The sequence below is a fragment of the Pristiophorus japonicus genome, chromosome 3 (assembly GCF_044704955.1).
Source record: "Pristiophorus japonicus isolate sPriJap1 chromosome 3, sPriJap1.hap1, whole genome shotgun sequence".
In the NCBI taxonomy this organism is placed as follows: Eukaryota; Metazoa; Chordata; class Chondrichthyes; family Pristiophoridae; genus Pristiophorus; species Pristiophorus japonicus.
In genome coordinates, this window is record NC_091979.1 from 283,555,248 (window position 1) to 283,572,353 (window position 17,106).

General features: G+C 41.7%; 1 protein-coding gene across 1 annotated transcript in view; it reads left to right on the forward strand.

Moving 5' to 3' along the window:
* The first annotated feature begins 5,304 nt into the window (after window positions 1-5,304).
* The window catches only part of tcerg1l (transcription elongation regulator 1 like), a 947,310-nt gene continuing 935,508 nt past the window's right edge, over window positions 5,305-17,106 (forward strand). The window contains exon 1 of the mRNA XM_070876773.1: window positions 5,305-5,625. Within this exon, the coding sequence (XP_070732874.1) occupies window positions 5,305-5,625 (321 nt within the window). The remainder of the gene's footprint in view (window positions 5,626-17,106) is intronic.

Sequence of the window (17,106 nt, forward strand, 5' to 3'; positions counted from 1 at the left end):
GCAGGCCTCACACAAGAGTCATCTGGTGGATAGCACGAGTGCCTCATCCATCGATCGCCAATTTGGGGCCCCAAGTCAAAATCTCCCCCACAGCATCTACATTTAGTGGGGGTAGATTTAGAACTGTAATTATTGCAATTTGAAGCTTATAAAGCACCATTGACAGGATAATTGCTTAAAATGGACTGATATTGCTGAGTGAATGCTTGCACCATTTATCAGAAAGCTGGTGGAGATGAGAAGTAATCAGAAATAATGTATGAAATTAATTGTGAATGTGGACTGTAATAAAGGTTTTGAGACAAAGGTATATATGGTCAACAGATGAAGAGAAATAAACAGGTCAACCAATTTTGTGGGTAATTACTTTTTCTACTTGTTAAGTTGACTTATCAAATATTTTTTGAATAAAATTTAAATTAAAGAAAATAAACTGATGTCAAATGTTCCTGTCTCTTGGTGGGTGGTAAATATTGCCAACACAAAGAAACTACTCAAATATGCATCCTGGCAGTTTCCAATTAGTAACAGGATCCCTACGAAGGCTCAGTGTCCCAGGAACCACCTAAACTCTCTGTATAATTTGCCTAATAATTCTTGAAAGCCAGTTGGCATCTTTACTCAGAGCTGGTGCCACACCTGAGAGAAACAATGCAGGATGCTTAATGAAATTCGATAGTCCCTGTAATCTCCATGACATTGCTGCCTGGAGAGACATCTGCCGTTCATTATTGAACTGTGTCCTAAAATAGGAGACCATCGTGGGTCTTACAAACCAAGACTTATGTTGTCTACTTCATATGTTTAGTGCAGTTGCAAATCAAATTGTAAATAAACCTATCCAGAGTAGTTACATTACAGTCAATGTATCAAGTATTATATACAAAAAATTAATTAATTGTTGCCACAGAATGTTCAGAATTAGATATTTTTGGAATCCTTTTGTTCAAGGATTGAAGCATTAGAGCTTGTTACAGCGAGCAGGGGAAAACAATGCCAGTCAAAGCAAGAAAATGTTAGGTCCGTGAGGTCACACCCCTTACATCTCAACTGACTGTTTCTAGCTATCACAAATGTTGCTTTGACTTGTATCTGATAGTGTTATTGATCTGACAGAAAATATTCTCACTATAGCTTGTATTAGGATATCTACTTTGAATTCTCTGTGGTCTACAGTCCTGTGGCCTATATGAAGGGAACCCTGCCAAAAGCTTGCATGTGGGAATTTAGCTGAAAGCAGTTGAAGAGATAGTAACACATTTTTAGTTTTATGCAATCTTCAGTCTCAAGCCATCAAAAATCAAATTTGCATAAAGTAATTTGTAGTATTTGCCGAGAGAAGTATCTAAGTAAATTGCTTTAATCTAATTTCAATGCAAAATATGCATAGATATTAATAAAGTTGGGATGAGCTGGACTTTTGCCTGGGCTTGCATTTATTATTGGACATGACAGCAATGTCACTCCTTATTTTTGTGAGTTACCTCCTGTAGCTGTGAACAGTGGAGAAGCCCCAGGGGTAAATTTCTGAGAAATGTTGCTTTATCTGGCTCTGCCCATTTGTGTGCTCGTCCCTTAACATGTAATTCCAACCTTCATTAGAAACGTAATTATCCTGTGCTCTAATTTGCTTAATATTGACTGAATGCCACATAGTCTCAAACCTAAATTTCCTATCACTGCCCAAATAATTAAAATGTGTTTGAAGATCAGTTGCATAGAGGCAAACTATACTGGTATTTTAATTTCACTGATTAATTAATGGATTTCATAAAGTTTGTGATTTTGCACTATTGTTTGTGGACTACTAAACTAAGTAAACATCAGTTTAAAAAAATCTCAGCAGGGGTAACAGATATAAGTAACATGAGGTGGAGGTTTTAGAAATACATCAGTTGCTATCACAAGGCAATATGCACATATCACACGAATGCTTTCCAACATGTAAGATATGGGATGGTTGAGAAAAGGCATTAAACTGCCTTTCCTAATCTGGATGGAAGCCTCACATTGCACTATATGTCTGAGGGGGAAAAAAAGAACATTTGGTAAGAGAATCATAGAAATGTTATCATCCTGGGGAACTTTCATGACATTTAAGATTTCTTCAGTATATTCGCTTAGGCCTGGTTCATATCATTGTTTTCATGACTAGTGATGTTACTGAATAAAACACCTCTAACAAAACGCTTCAGATTGTCTTGCCTAATCTTGTTATAATGCAGCAGCTTGCAAAACACCATATGACTTCGAGCTCAAATTCGAGATGCTTTGTTGATGGTTCCTGAAAATGATCTAACAATATATATCATCATTTGTTTTTGTCAACGACTGTCCATTTTAACTAAATGTAATTTCCCAACTATTGGAAGGAAAAAAAAGTAATTCAAACGACGAGGAAAAGAATATTTGGAAAGGTTCCTGCACGATTTTGTAGCCATTCAGTTATGGTTACATTTTATCCCAGCCCCAGACACATTGCAAACTCATAAGTCAGTGCAACCCCATGAAAGGCAGCTTGCCTGAGTGCACCTGTTTCCCAGAATCAGTTCATCAATAAAAGCCCTGACCTGCTATCCTTTCTAATTATCGCGATGGAGTAGAATAGATGAACTGGCATCGGCCAAATTGCAGTGAAGCTGTCCTCCAGCACGAGCTGTCCTCCACACACACACACACACACACAAAAAACGCAAGATTATTTTTGTGGCGAACGGCACTACAGACAGGGTGGCAGCGGCAGCGGCAGCGGCGGCGTTGTTTAGCTGTTGTGTGAGCTCGGAAGCAGGAGCTCAGGCGGAACAAGGTCCTCGCCGCGTGTGTGGCGGCGCGAACGCTCCGAGCTGAGCTCTCGGGATCGAAAGCAATAAGAAAAGCGCCCTTTTTTATTCGTGCTTCCTTCTGGCAATTCGGGGCCAGAGTGTGTGTGTGTGTTTTCCCCATTGGAATCTTCAAACTAGCATCTCCCATTAACTGTGTTTCCAGCTTGCCCAAGTGGAGTCGCCTCACTACCACTGACCCGGGGTGGTATTCTCTCAGAGACGCTGATTGTCAGGTAAGAAAAAGAGAAACCGCTTGCGTTTGACAAACTCGAACCGCGTTGCCTGTTGGAAGAGGAGACGTCTGCTCGAGGTAGGAACTCACTTGTGTTTCATTTATCTTCGTCTTGCTGCCCTCCCTTCGCGTTGGCGTTGCTTTCTTCCTGAGTATAAGGAGACTTTTCTTTCCTCCTGAGAGACAGCCCGGCACATTTAGTCGGAGTTCCCACCTCGTCACGTTGGCTGTATCTGCGGGTCGGCTGTTTATTGAGAGGAAAGGCGGCTCTGCTCGGTGATCATTCCGAGTCGAAAAGTTGTGCTTTTTTGTGTGTTGTTGTTTGGCGCGTGCATCAAGATAACCCCTGCGAAAAGTGAGCGGGCGGTTTTAATTTGCACCGATCGCCTCGCCATCCGGGAGGGGGGGGGAAAGAAGCGCGGATATTCCAGGCGTTGATAAATATTCAGCGCCAACTCCCTGCCACATTTTAACAGGGCGACCGTGGAATGCTAACTGTGCCGCCAAAACCCAGGCACCACCCTACAAACCCCCCCCACTAAAAACAAATCAGCACTTGTGTGTTGGACAGCCTCCGAGCTCTCTCCGCTGCAGTCACGAAGCTGCCTGTCGCCGGATAGGATGCTGCCAGTTTGATCCACCAACCGAGCGGGCGGTTTGTGGTTACTCTGTTTGGTGGAGCTACTGGGCACAGCTCAAAATACTGCAAAAAGTGGGCATAATTGCTAAAGAGCAAAAGCTGCGAAATGCATGACCTTCGGCGTCCATCGTTTGTGCACCTAGACTGATCTATTTCCTTAACTGAAAATATTTGCATTGTGTTTTCAAATCGAAATCAGTAACTTGCCTTATCTGTTGTTTGTTTTATACCGAGTGTTGTTACAGCTCTGGTGTAAAAAAACATTAAAGCCGGCACAACTGCCTGGGAAACCTCAATAATATTTATATCTAATCATGAACTGTGTGGCACATTTAGTACTGCATCTATTTCAATAAGTTTTGTTTGTGAATTATATTTCTGGCATAAAAATAATTTATGCAAACCATCTTATTTAGTGCCGGTGCTAAGCATTTAGTAGAATGTTTCCATCTTGGCAACTTTATGCTTTATTTAGTTTAATTGTCATTTATCTTCATTTACAAAACTGGCATATTTAAACATGAAAATGATCTTAAATGTGATGTATTGCATGACCATTGGAACTGTAGTAACATTTGTATTGCTGAAGAATATTGGATGTAAATTACGGTATGGGGGAGCTGTAAGGAAATTAATATTAAATATGGCATTTTAGTAATAGCACTGATGTTTTGAAAGGTTTTGGGTTAAACTTTAACTGATTACCTTATTGCTTTGGATGTTTGGTGAAAACTACAGCTGCATCATTTTGCAGTTTTCATCATAACATTAAATGGTTTTGTTTTCAAATAAGTACAATGGAAGGGTCTTCAAATTCAGTGTACTTTCTCTGTTTCTTTTTAAAACTCTATCTATTCTGTTGTATTTGTTTACTTTGTTACTAATTTTTCTGTCCAGGCAATATTTCATAGGCAACATTATTGAAGATGGGCAAGCAATGCTGTCAGCACAAAGCATTATGGATGCTGTAGTTTCCCTAAGCATTTAAAAAAATATTTTCAATGGAAATCTGGCTATTGAAATATTTATAGCAGCAGCAAACACTCTTCTAATCTCAGACTGAACTTTGAAGTATGGAAGAAAATTGCCCTTTTAAAAAATATAATAATGCTCTTGTGGTTTGAAATCAGAGGTTCAAATGACATTTTTTACAAATTGCACAACTGATACAAACCGTATTAAAATCTATAAAGTAGTTACATAAACTTACTGCATGCTGTGACTGGAGGGAAGGAATGTTTGGCTGGGAAAAAAAATAAATGCATTTTTATTGAATGTTCAAACAATTCTACTGTAAATGTAAAGTGTTTATTCGCCTCATCCACATATGTATTTGAAGGGAGATTCTTTTGATTCTCAGAAATCATGAGATCAAGTAGAATTAATTAATTATGAATGGGAACTGAAAGTATTTTTTTCTTAACATTTGGGAACAAAATCAAGAGTTTGCTGTCGGGTTCTGTTTGATTGCCAGAAGAAAATAGGTAGATAATTCTTTCTTCCTTACTCTTTTATTAGATGAACATCTGGAAGACCTGTACAAATGCTCTCTGATTCCCACAACACTTTTCTGTTCCAACTTTGATATACATGCTGCAACTCATTCGACAATGTTTCTAAAAGGCAACACTCTGGGACTGTGGGATGTAAGGTGTAGGATGTTTCCAGTTCCACGATCAAAAGGACAACAGCAGATCTGGCAGATGAATGGAGAACCACCTCCCTGGATTTGGACTGCTCCAGCTGTACCTGGTCTTTTCAGATTAATTGGCCCTCCCCAGCTTCATCCTCTGGCCTCTCCACATGCCCCTCCTGAGTTTCTACAAACTCCAACAGGTTGGCAGGTCCCTTACGATTCTTTCATTCCTTTGATGGTGATGCCTTCTCCACCAGAACCAGCTGTTCTCCAGCTTCCACTTCCAAATATGCAGGTAGGGAATGTGATAAAGCAGTAAATTTCAGCATAATCCATAATTCATAACACAAGGGTTGCTCTTAGGAAAATGGGAAAATACGAAGAAATTCCAAGGTACTGAATATTACTTAAAAGAAAATCACTAACTATGCTTTTGTAAATTCTTCTTTTTAACTTAAAATTGGAAGTTGAAATTATTTGCAAAACTGAAAAAAATATTAGATTTTTACTATTAGTGTTATATAAATAATAAAAGTACTAGGATATATATTGGTTTGATTTCACTTGGGGCTTGCTGAATTATCAATAACTTGACATTTTATAATGCTTCTCATGAACAAAGATCTTTGAGAGAACTTTACAAGATGTTGGATAGTAATTGGCCATTGAGCAGGATAGAAAACGAGAAAGAGCAGTTAGGAAGGTGAGAAAGCATGGTGAAAGAGAAGGACCTTTGGGAGGTTTTAGAAGGCAGGAAAATAATTAACAAGGTAGAGATGCTGAACAAGGGGTGGGAGCCATAATTGCTGAAGCTGGGTCTGTTGATAAGGGGAACAGAGAGAGAGCAAGGAATGAGAAATAGACTGGTGTTGGAAGTGTGGAGGGTGCAAGCAAGGGATATATGATTGGTCCATATTGCAGAGGTATTGAGGGGTGAGGACATGGAGGGATTTGAAGGTGAGGATGAGAACCTTAAAGTCGATTTTCTGGGACACGGGTCATTTGGAAAGATAATGATAATGCAGGTCTTAGTATGGTTGCGAATATGAAATGCAGTGTTATGAATAACATGTTATGGAAGGTGGAAGTGAGAACATGTTGTTTGAGAGGTGGAAGAAAGTAGTCTTGGTGGTGGATTGCATGTAAAGAGAAAGCTGAGTTCTGAGTTGAGCATGCACTCTGGGCTTAGCCTATCCTTGCAGTGGGGGAGGCTGATGGAGTCGGGGATGGAGGTACATAGGTGCTTGTGATGTGTAATAGATGGACAAATACAAAGCGTGAACTGGTTAATAAATATGTTTCAGGGGAAACTCGTTTTGTACAGAGGTTACAAAAGCAGTTACGGAATTTTATTCTACAAATGTTAAATTAAGTGTTGATTCCATTTAACTGACAGATGTATATGAAGCTTATGAATTAGTTTTAACTTGAAGCCTGGACCTTTTAGAAAAAATATATTTTTTACTGGTGTTATATAGAGGCTATCTCATTTCCAATTATGACAGCATGAAAAATTATTCCAAATTATTGCCTCTTCCTCTGGTAGAATATATCTAAGAACATCATAAATGCTGTTGTAATGCTTCACTGTGTCACATTAAATAACCATTGCCACTGTATTCATACGACTATCATAGCAAACAATTGCTTAGGATTCTAGCATTTTAAGCTTTTGTAAATATATAAAACATCAATATATATGTATTTATTATGAGTCAGTGAGTTACACACGAACACCATTACAGACCTGACATTCGAAACTGCTCCAACTTTGCATTTGTGGTTTGTGATCATCAGAATTTCTCAATTGTATTAAGACCTTGTATGAGTCCAATCTAATTATTATTCTATGTATTTATGAAGCAAAAATGTGACATGGCCCAACACAGGCCTTTTGTTCTGGTTTTGAAAGGAGATTTATAGTGAATCATGATTCAATATTATATTATTACGCTATGAAATGTAACATTTGGAAACTTATACTGCCAATCTAGTGAGTGGGCAAAAATTTGGCAGATGGAGTATAATATCGGAAAGTGTGAGGTCATGCACCTTGGCAGAAAAAAAATCAAAGAGCAAGTTATTATTTAAATGGAGAAAGATTGCAAAATGCCGCAGTACAGCGGGACCTGGGGGTACTTGTGCATGAAACACAAAAGGATAGTATGCAGGTACAGCAAGTGATCAGGAAGGCCAGTGATATCTTGGCCTTTATTGCAAAGGGGATGGAGTATAAAAGCAGGGAGTCTTGCTACAGCTATATAAGGTATTGGCGAGGCCACACCTGGAATACTGCGTGCAGTTTTGGTTTCCATATTTACGAAAGGATATACTTGCTTTGGGGGCAGTTCAGAGAAGGTTCACTAGATTGATTCCGGGAATGAGGGGGTTGACTTATGAGACAAGGTTGAGTAGATTTGGCCTCTACTCATTGGAATTCAGAAGAATGAGAGGTGATCTTATCGAAACGTATAAGATTATGAGGGGGCTTGACAAGGTGGATGCAGAGAGGATGTTTACACTGATGGGGGAGACTAGAACTAGAATGTAGAATAAGGGGCCACCCATTTAAAACAGAGATGAGGTGAAATTTCTTCTCTCCGAGGGTTGTAATTCTGTGGAATTCACTGCCTCAGAGAACTGTGGAAGCTGGGACATTGAATAAATTTAAGACAGAAATTGACAGTTTCTTAAACGATAAGGGGATAAGGGGTTAGGGGGAGCGGGTGGGGAAGTGGAGCTGAGTCCATGATCAGATCAGCCATGATCTTATTAAATGGCGGAGCAGGCTCGAGGGGCCATATGGCCTACTCCTGTTCCTATTTCTTTTGTTCTTATGTTCTTATACACACTAAGTTATGCTACTGGAAATATAAAAAATACCAGCATGCTTACAACAGTCTTAACACAGTTCTTTGCTAAAATCTTAGCATACATATTTGTCAATGGAGTATTGTCTAAGATGCTTATCTTACAATGCTCACATCTGGTTTTGAGTTTGTGAGGATTGATTCTAGAAGCCATAGATAAGTAATGAGTTTTCAACTGAACATGTGTCTGGTACTTTGGTTATTTACATATTAATAGTAACATGGCAGTGGTGGGAGAGTCGAGGTGTGACATAAAGTTATAGGGGTGGAAAATATGCTCCGCATCACTCAAAGTGCTTCATTGCTTAGGGTACTGAAGCCCATAGTATCAGGTACAGAGGCTCAAGTTGTTACATGATAACTGATCTGCTGAGCACAGGAAAATGTGGATGTGTACTGGGACCTTGTGCACCAACTGTGTACCAGGCGTATTAAGAATCAATTTGCGATGGAAATTAGGCTAGTTCCCCGTACTACACTGGTGCACCTAAAAAGTGCACCAGTTGCTCAGTGGCCATAGAGAGCCACTCCAATAGCTAGAGATAGAACATGTCCAGGGAACTATAGACCAGTTAGTTTAACGTCAGTGATAGGAAAGATAATGGAATCTTTACTCAAAGATGTAATAGAAAAACATCTAGAAACCGAAAATATAATAAAGAATAGTTCTCAAAAGAAAAGGTCATGTCTGACCAACCTTATTAAATTCTTTCAAAGTAACAAATAGTAAATCAGGGTAACTTAGTAGATGTAATATATTAGAATTTTCAAAAGACCTTCGATAAAGTACCGCATAGCACAAAGATTCTCAAATGGGGATTCAATGAGATGGTTTCAAGGAGTCCGCCATAAGATTTGGAAAAAAAGAAAAATACACTCGAGTGAAGATGGGATCGAGCTGAGCAAACTGGTGGGTCCGGCCCCGATTCTGATCTCTATTCCTCTCCCCCCATCCCCGAACATCTGTGCGATTACGCTGGCAGTTGCCGCTGGGTCCAAGTCCCTGCTCGCTGAGAAGGAAGAGAGGTGGCTGTCGCTGGTCTCTGAGCGCTGATCCCTTGGCTCCAGCTCTCCATCCTCCACTCTCCTCTCGCCAGGTCCCGCTGTATATTTTGTTCCCCCCTCACTTGTACTAACACCACGCTGCATGGGTTGATTTTCCCCCTACACCGGGCTAATTGGGGCAGTTCGTCTTCTACTTTTACCCATCGCTCCCTGAATCTTCTCACTGTCAGATGTCACCAGCGCTCAGCTCAAGTAACCCGTGACTATTGAAATCAGCCAATGGTCACGCCACACACATTGGTTCCGTTTTGGATTTGATTTTTTTTTGTCCTAATTTTGTTATTCACACGGTCACGATTGTTAATCAAATGAAGAAGGTGCAAGGGAATAGGCGGCAGCTGCAAGGAGGAAAGGAACTGCCACTGTCGCTGTCTTCGTGGAGGAGGAAGAACGGAATATGTCAATACCTATGAGGATTGATACTTATTACCAGGAAAACTGAAACAGTTGGCAAACTTATTTAAATATACTGACTAACTATCGAATTTTTCCCAATTTTCACTCCTGATATCTTCAAAGTGTTGATTCATACTGTGGTATAGTTACAAGGGTGCTGGCTGCCCTTTCTTCACCTGTGGGCCTATACAATGAGTGTTAGCAGTCTTGCTGTACCAAAGAGAGCATCAGAGGCAGACTTAATTATTGACATTCAATGTTGGACTCCAGCTAGGATTTCAATCTTCCAGGAATAAAACATTAATCTCAACAGTGCTGCGAGCAATTTGGGAGAAAAATCATATGGGCCTTAAAAACATTGGGCTAGAAATTCATTATTGCCCAGGAATGGGTGGTATAATAAGAAAAGTTGGAGAATTAGCATCAGGCGCTAATGCTTCAGACTGCATGCAAAATTCATGCTCACTGCTCCCGGCGATTAATGTTAGCGGCAGTGCTGTGGGGAGGGAAGGGAGGCGGAATTTGGCGTGCGCTGCTGGATTTACCTTGCCCGGGCGATAATGCTCTAGCACCCAGTTAATGCTATCAGCTGGCACTAACAGGAGGCGCTAAGGTACCGAATTATTCCACCCATTGTGTTTTTTCATTTTCATTGTATACTTTTGTTTATTAGTTATAAAAATAGTGTATATTGGCGTGTGGGGGAGGCTGTTTAACTGACAATCAAGCAGAGAATCAGGACTGGCTGATGTGCCGGCAACAGTCAGTGAGGGAGTCGGGGGTTGCAGGAGAAAGAGGGAGACTGGAGGGGTCAGGTGATTGGGGTTCACTGGAAGGAAAGAGGGATTGGAATGGGCGTGGGGATGAGAATGCTCTGCAGCACCAGGATAGCAGCAACAACAGTAACATGGTGAGTGGGAGTGGCGCTGAGAATTTTTAAACAGAATAAAATACCTGTGATGTGTTACAGGGGATCGTGTAATTGTTATAACGGGGGGGGGGGGGGGGGGGTGCGGGGGGGGCCCCTCAGAAGCCAAAAGGTTGAGAACCCCTGCCATAGTGGACTCATGACATGTAGAGCTAGGGGACAAGTAACAGAATGGATAGCAAGCTGGGTACAGAGAGAACACAGAGTAGGGGTTAAAGGAATTTATGCAGACTGGTGGAAGGTGGGAAGTGGTGTTCCACAGAAGTCAGTGCTAAGAACGTAAGAAATAGGAGCAGGAGTCGGCCATATGGCCCCTCAAGCTTGCTCCACCATTCAATAAAATCATGGCTGATCTTCGACCTCAACCCCACTTTCCCGCCCGATTCCCAGATCCCTTGATTCCCTTAGAGTCCAAAATATCGATAGTTGATGAAAGAAGAAACTGTTTCAAGTGATTGAGGTCTGGAATGAGGGGACATGGATAGAAGATTAGATATCAAGAGATTTAGGACAGAGAACGGGAGAAACTTTTAATTTTACATCGAGGGTTGTAAGTTAGTAATTGCAGCGGAGACTATGTCAACATTTAAGAACAGGTTAGATAGGTGGTCGATTGAAAGGGGGATGATGGGATATGGGATCAGGGTGGGCATATGGGATTAGAACTACGGCTCCTGTGGCTGATAAACGGCAACACGGACCGGTTATGCAGAGAGGCCTGTTTCTCTCTTGTATTTCTGTGTAATTTCATGAATTTCAGAAGAGATTTATTTTTCTCTCGTGAGGCCAGACACACTCAAGGTTGAAAAATCTTTAGGAGGGAAGGCGAGGTAATCTGAGAAGTTGATGTGTGTTTCAGGGAAATATTGTAGTTTGTAGAGGCAAGAGGAATGCCTCATCATCGCTACCCAGTAACCCAGGCCAGAATGTTCACATCTGATGGAGCCCAGTTGCCAACTTTTCTTTTATTCATTCACGTGATGTGGGCATCGTTGGCAAGGCCCATCTCAAATTGCCCTCGAGAAGCTACTGGTGAGCCACCCTCCTGAACTGCTGCAGTCCGTGACTACTTATCATTCACCATTTACATGAACAATTTGGATTTGGGACTCAGTAGTACAATTTCAAAAATTGCAAACGACAGCAAATTGGGGTTCTAGTTTAATACAGAGGTAGATTGTGACAAAATACAAGAAGACCTTAATAAACTTGCAGAATGGATGTGTAAATGGCAAATAAATTTCAATATAGATATGTATGCATTTTTTGAAAATAAGAGTCTGAATGAGGGAGAGGAGAAAAGGGACCTAGGGGTACAGATTCACAAATCATTAAAAGTAGCAGCGGAGGTTAACAAAGCCATAAAATGCAAACAAAGCAATGGGATTAATTTCTGGAGGGATAGAATTGAAAAGCAGAGAGGCTGGGCTGGATTTTCAAAGGGTTTGCGACCAGTTTAGCACATGGGCGAATCGCAAAAACGACTTTTTGGCGCTAAACGAGTCGCACAACATTTTGCGCCCAGGCGGAACTTTCAGCAGTGGTTTTGTGGCGGCACTAAAACTTAGTGTTCTGCCCGACGTTTTCACCATTTGGATGACGTCAATCAGCGTGCAACGCTGCGCTAGCGTCCCGGGTGAAACTTTTGTCTGCTTTACCGTCCGCCCGGGAAACTGCCAGCAAAAACCAGTCGAACCCAGGTCGGACCCAGGATGCACCCAGCCCTATCGATGCCATTTTAAAAACAGAGCAGAAGTTGAGTGCATAAAAGAATTGGGAGAAGAAGTCTGCGTTTTACACAGTGAAGTTTTATGTGAGTTTATAGTTAGTTTCAAAGGATATTTAAGGACATTTTAAAAAATGGGGGCTATACTATGTCAGCCATTATTCCTGGCTGCTATATCTATATGGCATCGAGCTGCAAGAAGGCCTATTGATGAGCATTTTAAACGTAATTGAAGAGCTCGCAGATGTACGGGGAGGAGGCCTTACCCCCCACGAGTTTACAGAGAACATCGCTCATACCTGCAGCTCTCTGAGGCACAGTGCATTCGAAGGTTGTGCATCCGAAAAAAGGTGGTCACAGCGATATGCCAGCTCATAAATGCCGACCTACAGTCTACCAGTGGCAACAGGACTGCACTGCCCGTCGAGGTGAAGGTGACTGTGGCACTTGCCTTCTATGCCTCCGGCTCCTTTCAGGCATCAGCGGGGGACATATGCTCCATCTCGCAGCCCTCTACACATTGCAGCATTCGCCAGGAGACTACTGCACTGTATGCATGCAGGATGGACTTCATAAACTTCCCAATGACCAAGGAGGCCCAGAATGATTTTGGTGGAATTGCTGGCTTCTCCAAAGTTCAGGATGCCCTTGACTGTACGCACATCACCCTGCGAGCAACTTTACTCAATCCAGAGGTTTACCGAAACCGAAAGGGATACCACTCCATGAACGTACAGATTGTCTGCGACCATACTCAGCGCATCATGGCAGTCAAAGCCCAATATCCAGGGAGTATCCATGATGCTTTCATTTTGCATGAGTGCAGTGTCTCACGCATGTTCGAGTGTCAACCACAAGGCCAGAGCTGGATGCTGGGAGGCAAAGGTTACGACCTCACCACCTGGCTCATGAACCCCCTCTGGAACCCTCAGACAGAAGCTGAGCATCGCTATACTGAGAGCCACGTAGCCACATGCAACATCATCTAACAGACAATTGGAGTGCTCAAGCAGCGCTTCCGATGCCTGCACCACTCTGGAGGCTGCTTGCCATACTTCTATCAGCAGGTCTCTGAGTTCATTGTCGTGCATTCTACACAACTTAACCATCATGAGGGGACAGGATTTGCCAATGGGGACTGCAGGACCATCTCAGGAGAGAGGGTTGGAGGAGGAGGTAGACGAGGAAGGGAAACCTGGCTCAGGGACTCGGATGGCTCAAAGCCCGGGAATGTTTCATCCTCGGACGAGGTGTTGACCAGTGGAAAAAGAGGTGTTGTATGCACAGCCCCCACCCCCCCCCAGAGTAGGCTGCTCCGTCCGCTCCTCTCCCTCAGGTTCCTCCTCTTCCTCCCCCATATGACGGCTTGAGGTGGAGGTTTCCAGTGAAGGATTTGGTGCCTGGACTCCTCATCTGGAAGAAGAAAACAACAGATGAGTCGTTAGCAGCAGGGGAAAGGGCAAGGTGACATGAGGAAGGTCACATAGCACAGGCTGATTTCAAGAACTGCCGCTACTCCATTATATGTAGTCCACAGACACTGCATTACATTGCCCCATCCCAGCCCAGGGGTTGTGCAGGACATACCCTCTCTATCCAACAGGGGGTCAGCACCCCCACGGGCAGTTACCCTCCCTGAGGCACCGATCAGACTGGCCACTCGCTCCTCGAGGTCTGTTAAAAGCATGGTTCGGTGCGGACCACCGTCTGTCTGCCACTGCTCCCGGCGGTTGTGGGAATTCTTTCCCTGCAAAGATTAAAATGGGAATGGTTACCAGAGGGTCTTTCTGCTCTTGTGGCACACACAGATAGCCACCAAAGCACTTATACCATATCATGTGCATTTAATACAGTCCTCTGTTTAATGGCCCTGGAAGTTGCATGTGGTTCATGAGGAAGACATCGAAGTGCAGAAACATCTTTTAAGATCTCAGAAAGCAATCTTAATAATGTGTAAAGATCATTCATGGCAAATAGGATGCAACACTAAGCCTACCTATACCAACAGCATGAGAAAAAATAGTGTGTCAGATTTATAATTTAAATAATGAAGGAGTGCATTAATAAAAATTATACTTATTCTAACAACCCTGCAATGATCGTTAAACCTCTTCCGGCATTGTGTGGGGGTCCTTCGAACAGTGTCGACAGAGGAGACCTCCTTAGCTGTTCTGCTTCAAATTTTTCTAAAAACTGCTGGGAGGGGTCTACTTGTTCAATTCAGCCCATCTTCGTTCAACTGCACAGAGAAGGGCCTCGTTCGCCTCTGGGCTGAACCTCTGGCTCTCATCAACCTCCATCATGAATCAAATTGTTAAATGACTGATTCAGCCCTGGGTGTACTGCGCATGTGCAGGCGTTCCCTGCCTGCATTAGCGTTTGCGATTGACAGCTGACCAGAAGTGCAGGAAGAAGAAAAAAAACTCTTACCCCCCAAAAAAAATTGTGCATGCGCAGAAGGTCTGATTTTTTTTGGGGGGGGCGGTTTGTAACTTTTAGCTTTGGCGCACAAATTCTGCTGTGTAATGCCGGAGTTATCGCTAACGCAAATGATCTTCACCGGTTGCCAAAAGTTGCACGCTCGGCGGTAACGGTAACCCAGCGGTAAAAAAAATGTATTTTCGCGATTATCGCCCGAAAATGGGCGAAATCGCTAAAACCCAAAAATCCAGCCCGTTATGTTAAACTTGTATAGAACCTTAGTTAGACCACACTTGAAGTGTGTACATTAATGGTCTCCATATTACAAAAAGTAAACACTGAGCAGGCTGAGGCTCTTTTCTGGAGTGACTTAATCGAGGTCTATAAATTATGAAAGGGTTTGATAGGGTAGACGTATAGAAGATGTTTCCACTTGTGGGGTGGGGATCCAAAACTAGGGTTCAAAAATATAAGATAGTCACTAATAAATCAAATAGGGAACACATGAGAAATGTCTTTATCCAGAGAGTGGTTAGAATGTGGAACTTGCTACCACATGGAGTAGTAGAGGCAAATAGCATTTAAGGGAAAGCTAGTGTTCCGAGCTAGTACACGAGGGAAAAAGGAATAGAAGGTTATGCTGATAGGCTTGGAAGGGCCGAATGGCCTGCTTCTGTGCTGTAATTTCTGTAGGACAAAAAATTATGCAAGGTGGTGGTGACATCAGACTTTGTAGCAATGATTAAAAATGGAAATCTAAGACTGTTTGCAAAGAACTAAGCATGTGAGGTATAACTTAAAATTCAGAAGCAGAATTTCAACATTGAGATCGGTTATTAAATAAACATCAAAGATTCGTCGAAATCATTTCCATTTACAGCCTACTCCTCAATTATTTTTTAGTATTAAATTCCCACAATGCTGTTGCTTATGTTGCTTAAATCAAACTATTAGAACATTCAAAAAGCAACTTTGAATTATAAGGAGTAAAGGGAAGAAAGAAAGAATTAGCATTTCTATAGTGTCTTTCACAACTTCAGGCCGCCCCATTTTATAGCCAATGAAGTACTTTTGCAGTGTAGTCATTGTTGTAATGTAGAAAATATGGCAGTCAATTTACGCACAGCAAGCTCCCACAAACAGCGATGTAATAATGACCAGATAATTTGTTTTAGTGGTGTTAGTTGAGGGATCAATATTGGACAGGACACGCTGGAGAATTCCCTTGCTCTTTTTTGAAATAGTGCTATGTGACCTTTATGTTCACCTGAGAGGTCAGATGATGCCTCAGTTTAACATCTCATCTGAAAGACAGTACCTCCGGTAATGCAGCATTTCCTCAGTACTGCATTGGAATGCCAGTCTGGATTTTGTGCTCAAGTCTCTGGAATGGGACTCAAGTCTCTGGCGTGGGAAGATACAATTTTTTGACTCAGAGCCGAAAGTGCTACCCACTGAGTCACGATTGATACCGTAGGCTGTAATGTCTTATTAGCACTAGGCTTATTACTATGCTGTGAAAGCCTTATAAGCAAAAGGCACACTCAGAATTTATCAACTAGAGTGCAAAATAAAAGCTTCTGTTCACTTTGAAAAATTATGGTTTTGTGATCTGTTGAATCAATATTAGTTGTACAGCACTTGAGTTACAACGCTTTATTTAATATAGATTAGCCCAACATTTTTAATGTTATAGGTGCTTCCTATGAATCAATTGTGCAGTGATGGTCACGAACCTTTGCAGATGTGTAAAATGCTGTAGAATTCAAGTTATCATCAATCCAACCATGTGCTTTTCATGAATTCATCAGAATATGAAAAATTGATTAGCTCACAGTATGATATGGTCTTTGTGCACAGTTTTGTCGGAAGCGATCAAGTATGTGGTGCTTCCAGTATGCTTTTGGATTCCTAGATAGCAAAGGAGAAAAAGTTCAGTTGTTATTGAAGCTTCGATAGAATGAATAACATTTAAAATGAAGGATCTATAACATTTTTGTTGCAAAGGAAATAATTGGAATTGTAGAGTATTAATCTTTCACTGAGATAAAAAAGCACAAAATGCATGGGGTGTGCAGAGATAGTTCTATCTTTGTTTGCTGAAAAGCATTTTAGAATTCTCTAGGGTGAATTTTCACCAGCAGCCTGCTTTACACACTGCCCGGTTTCCACTGAAGTCAATGGAAATAAAAATCGGGCGGTGTGTAAAAAGGACGACTAATCTGCTACTGACCGTTTTCCACCCAGCAGTAAAATGAAAAATTCACCCCATTGTTTATCAATGTGAATTTACAACTGTCTTTCAAAAAAAGTTATTTATCCATTTTGAATCTGTAATATCTCCCAACAGTTTTTAACTTAACTTTCATA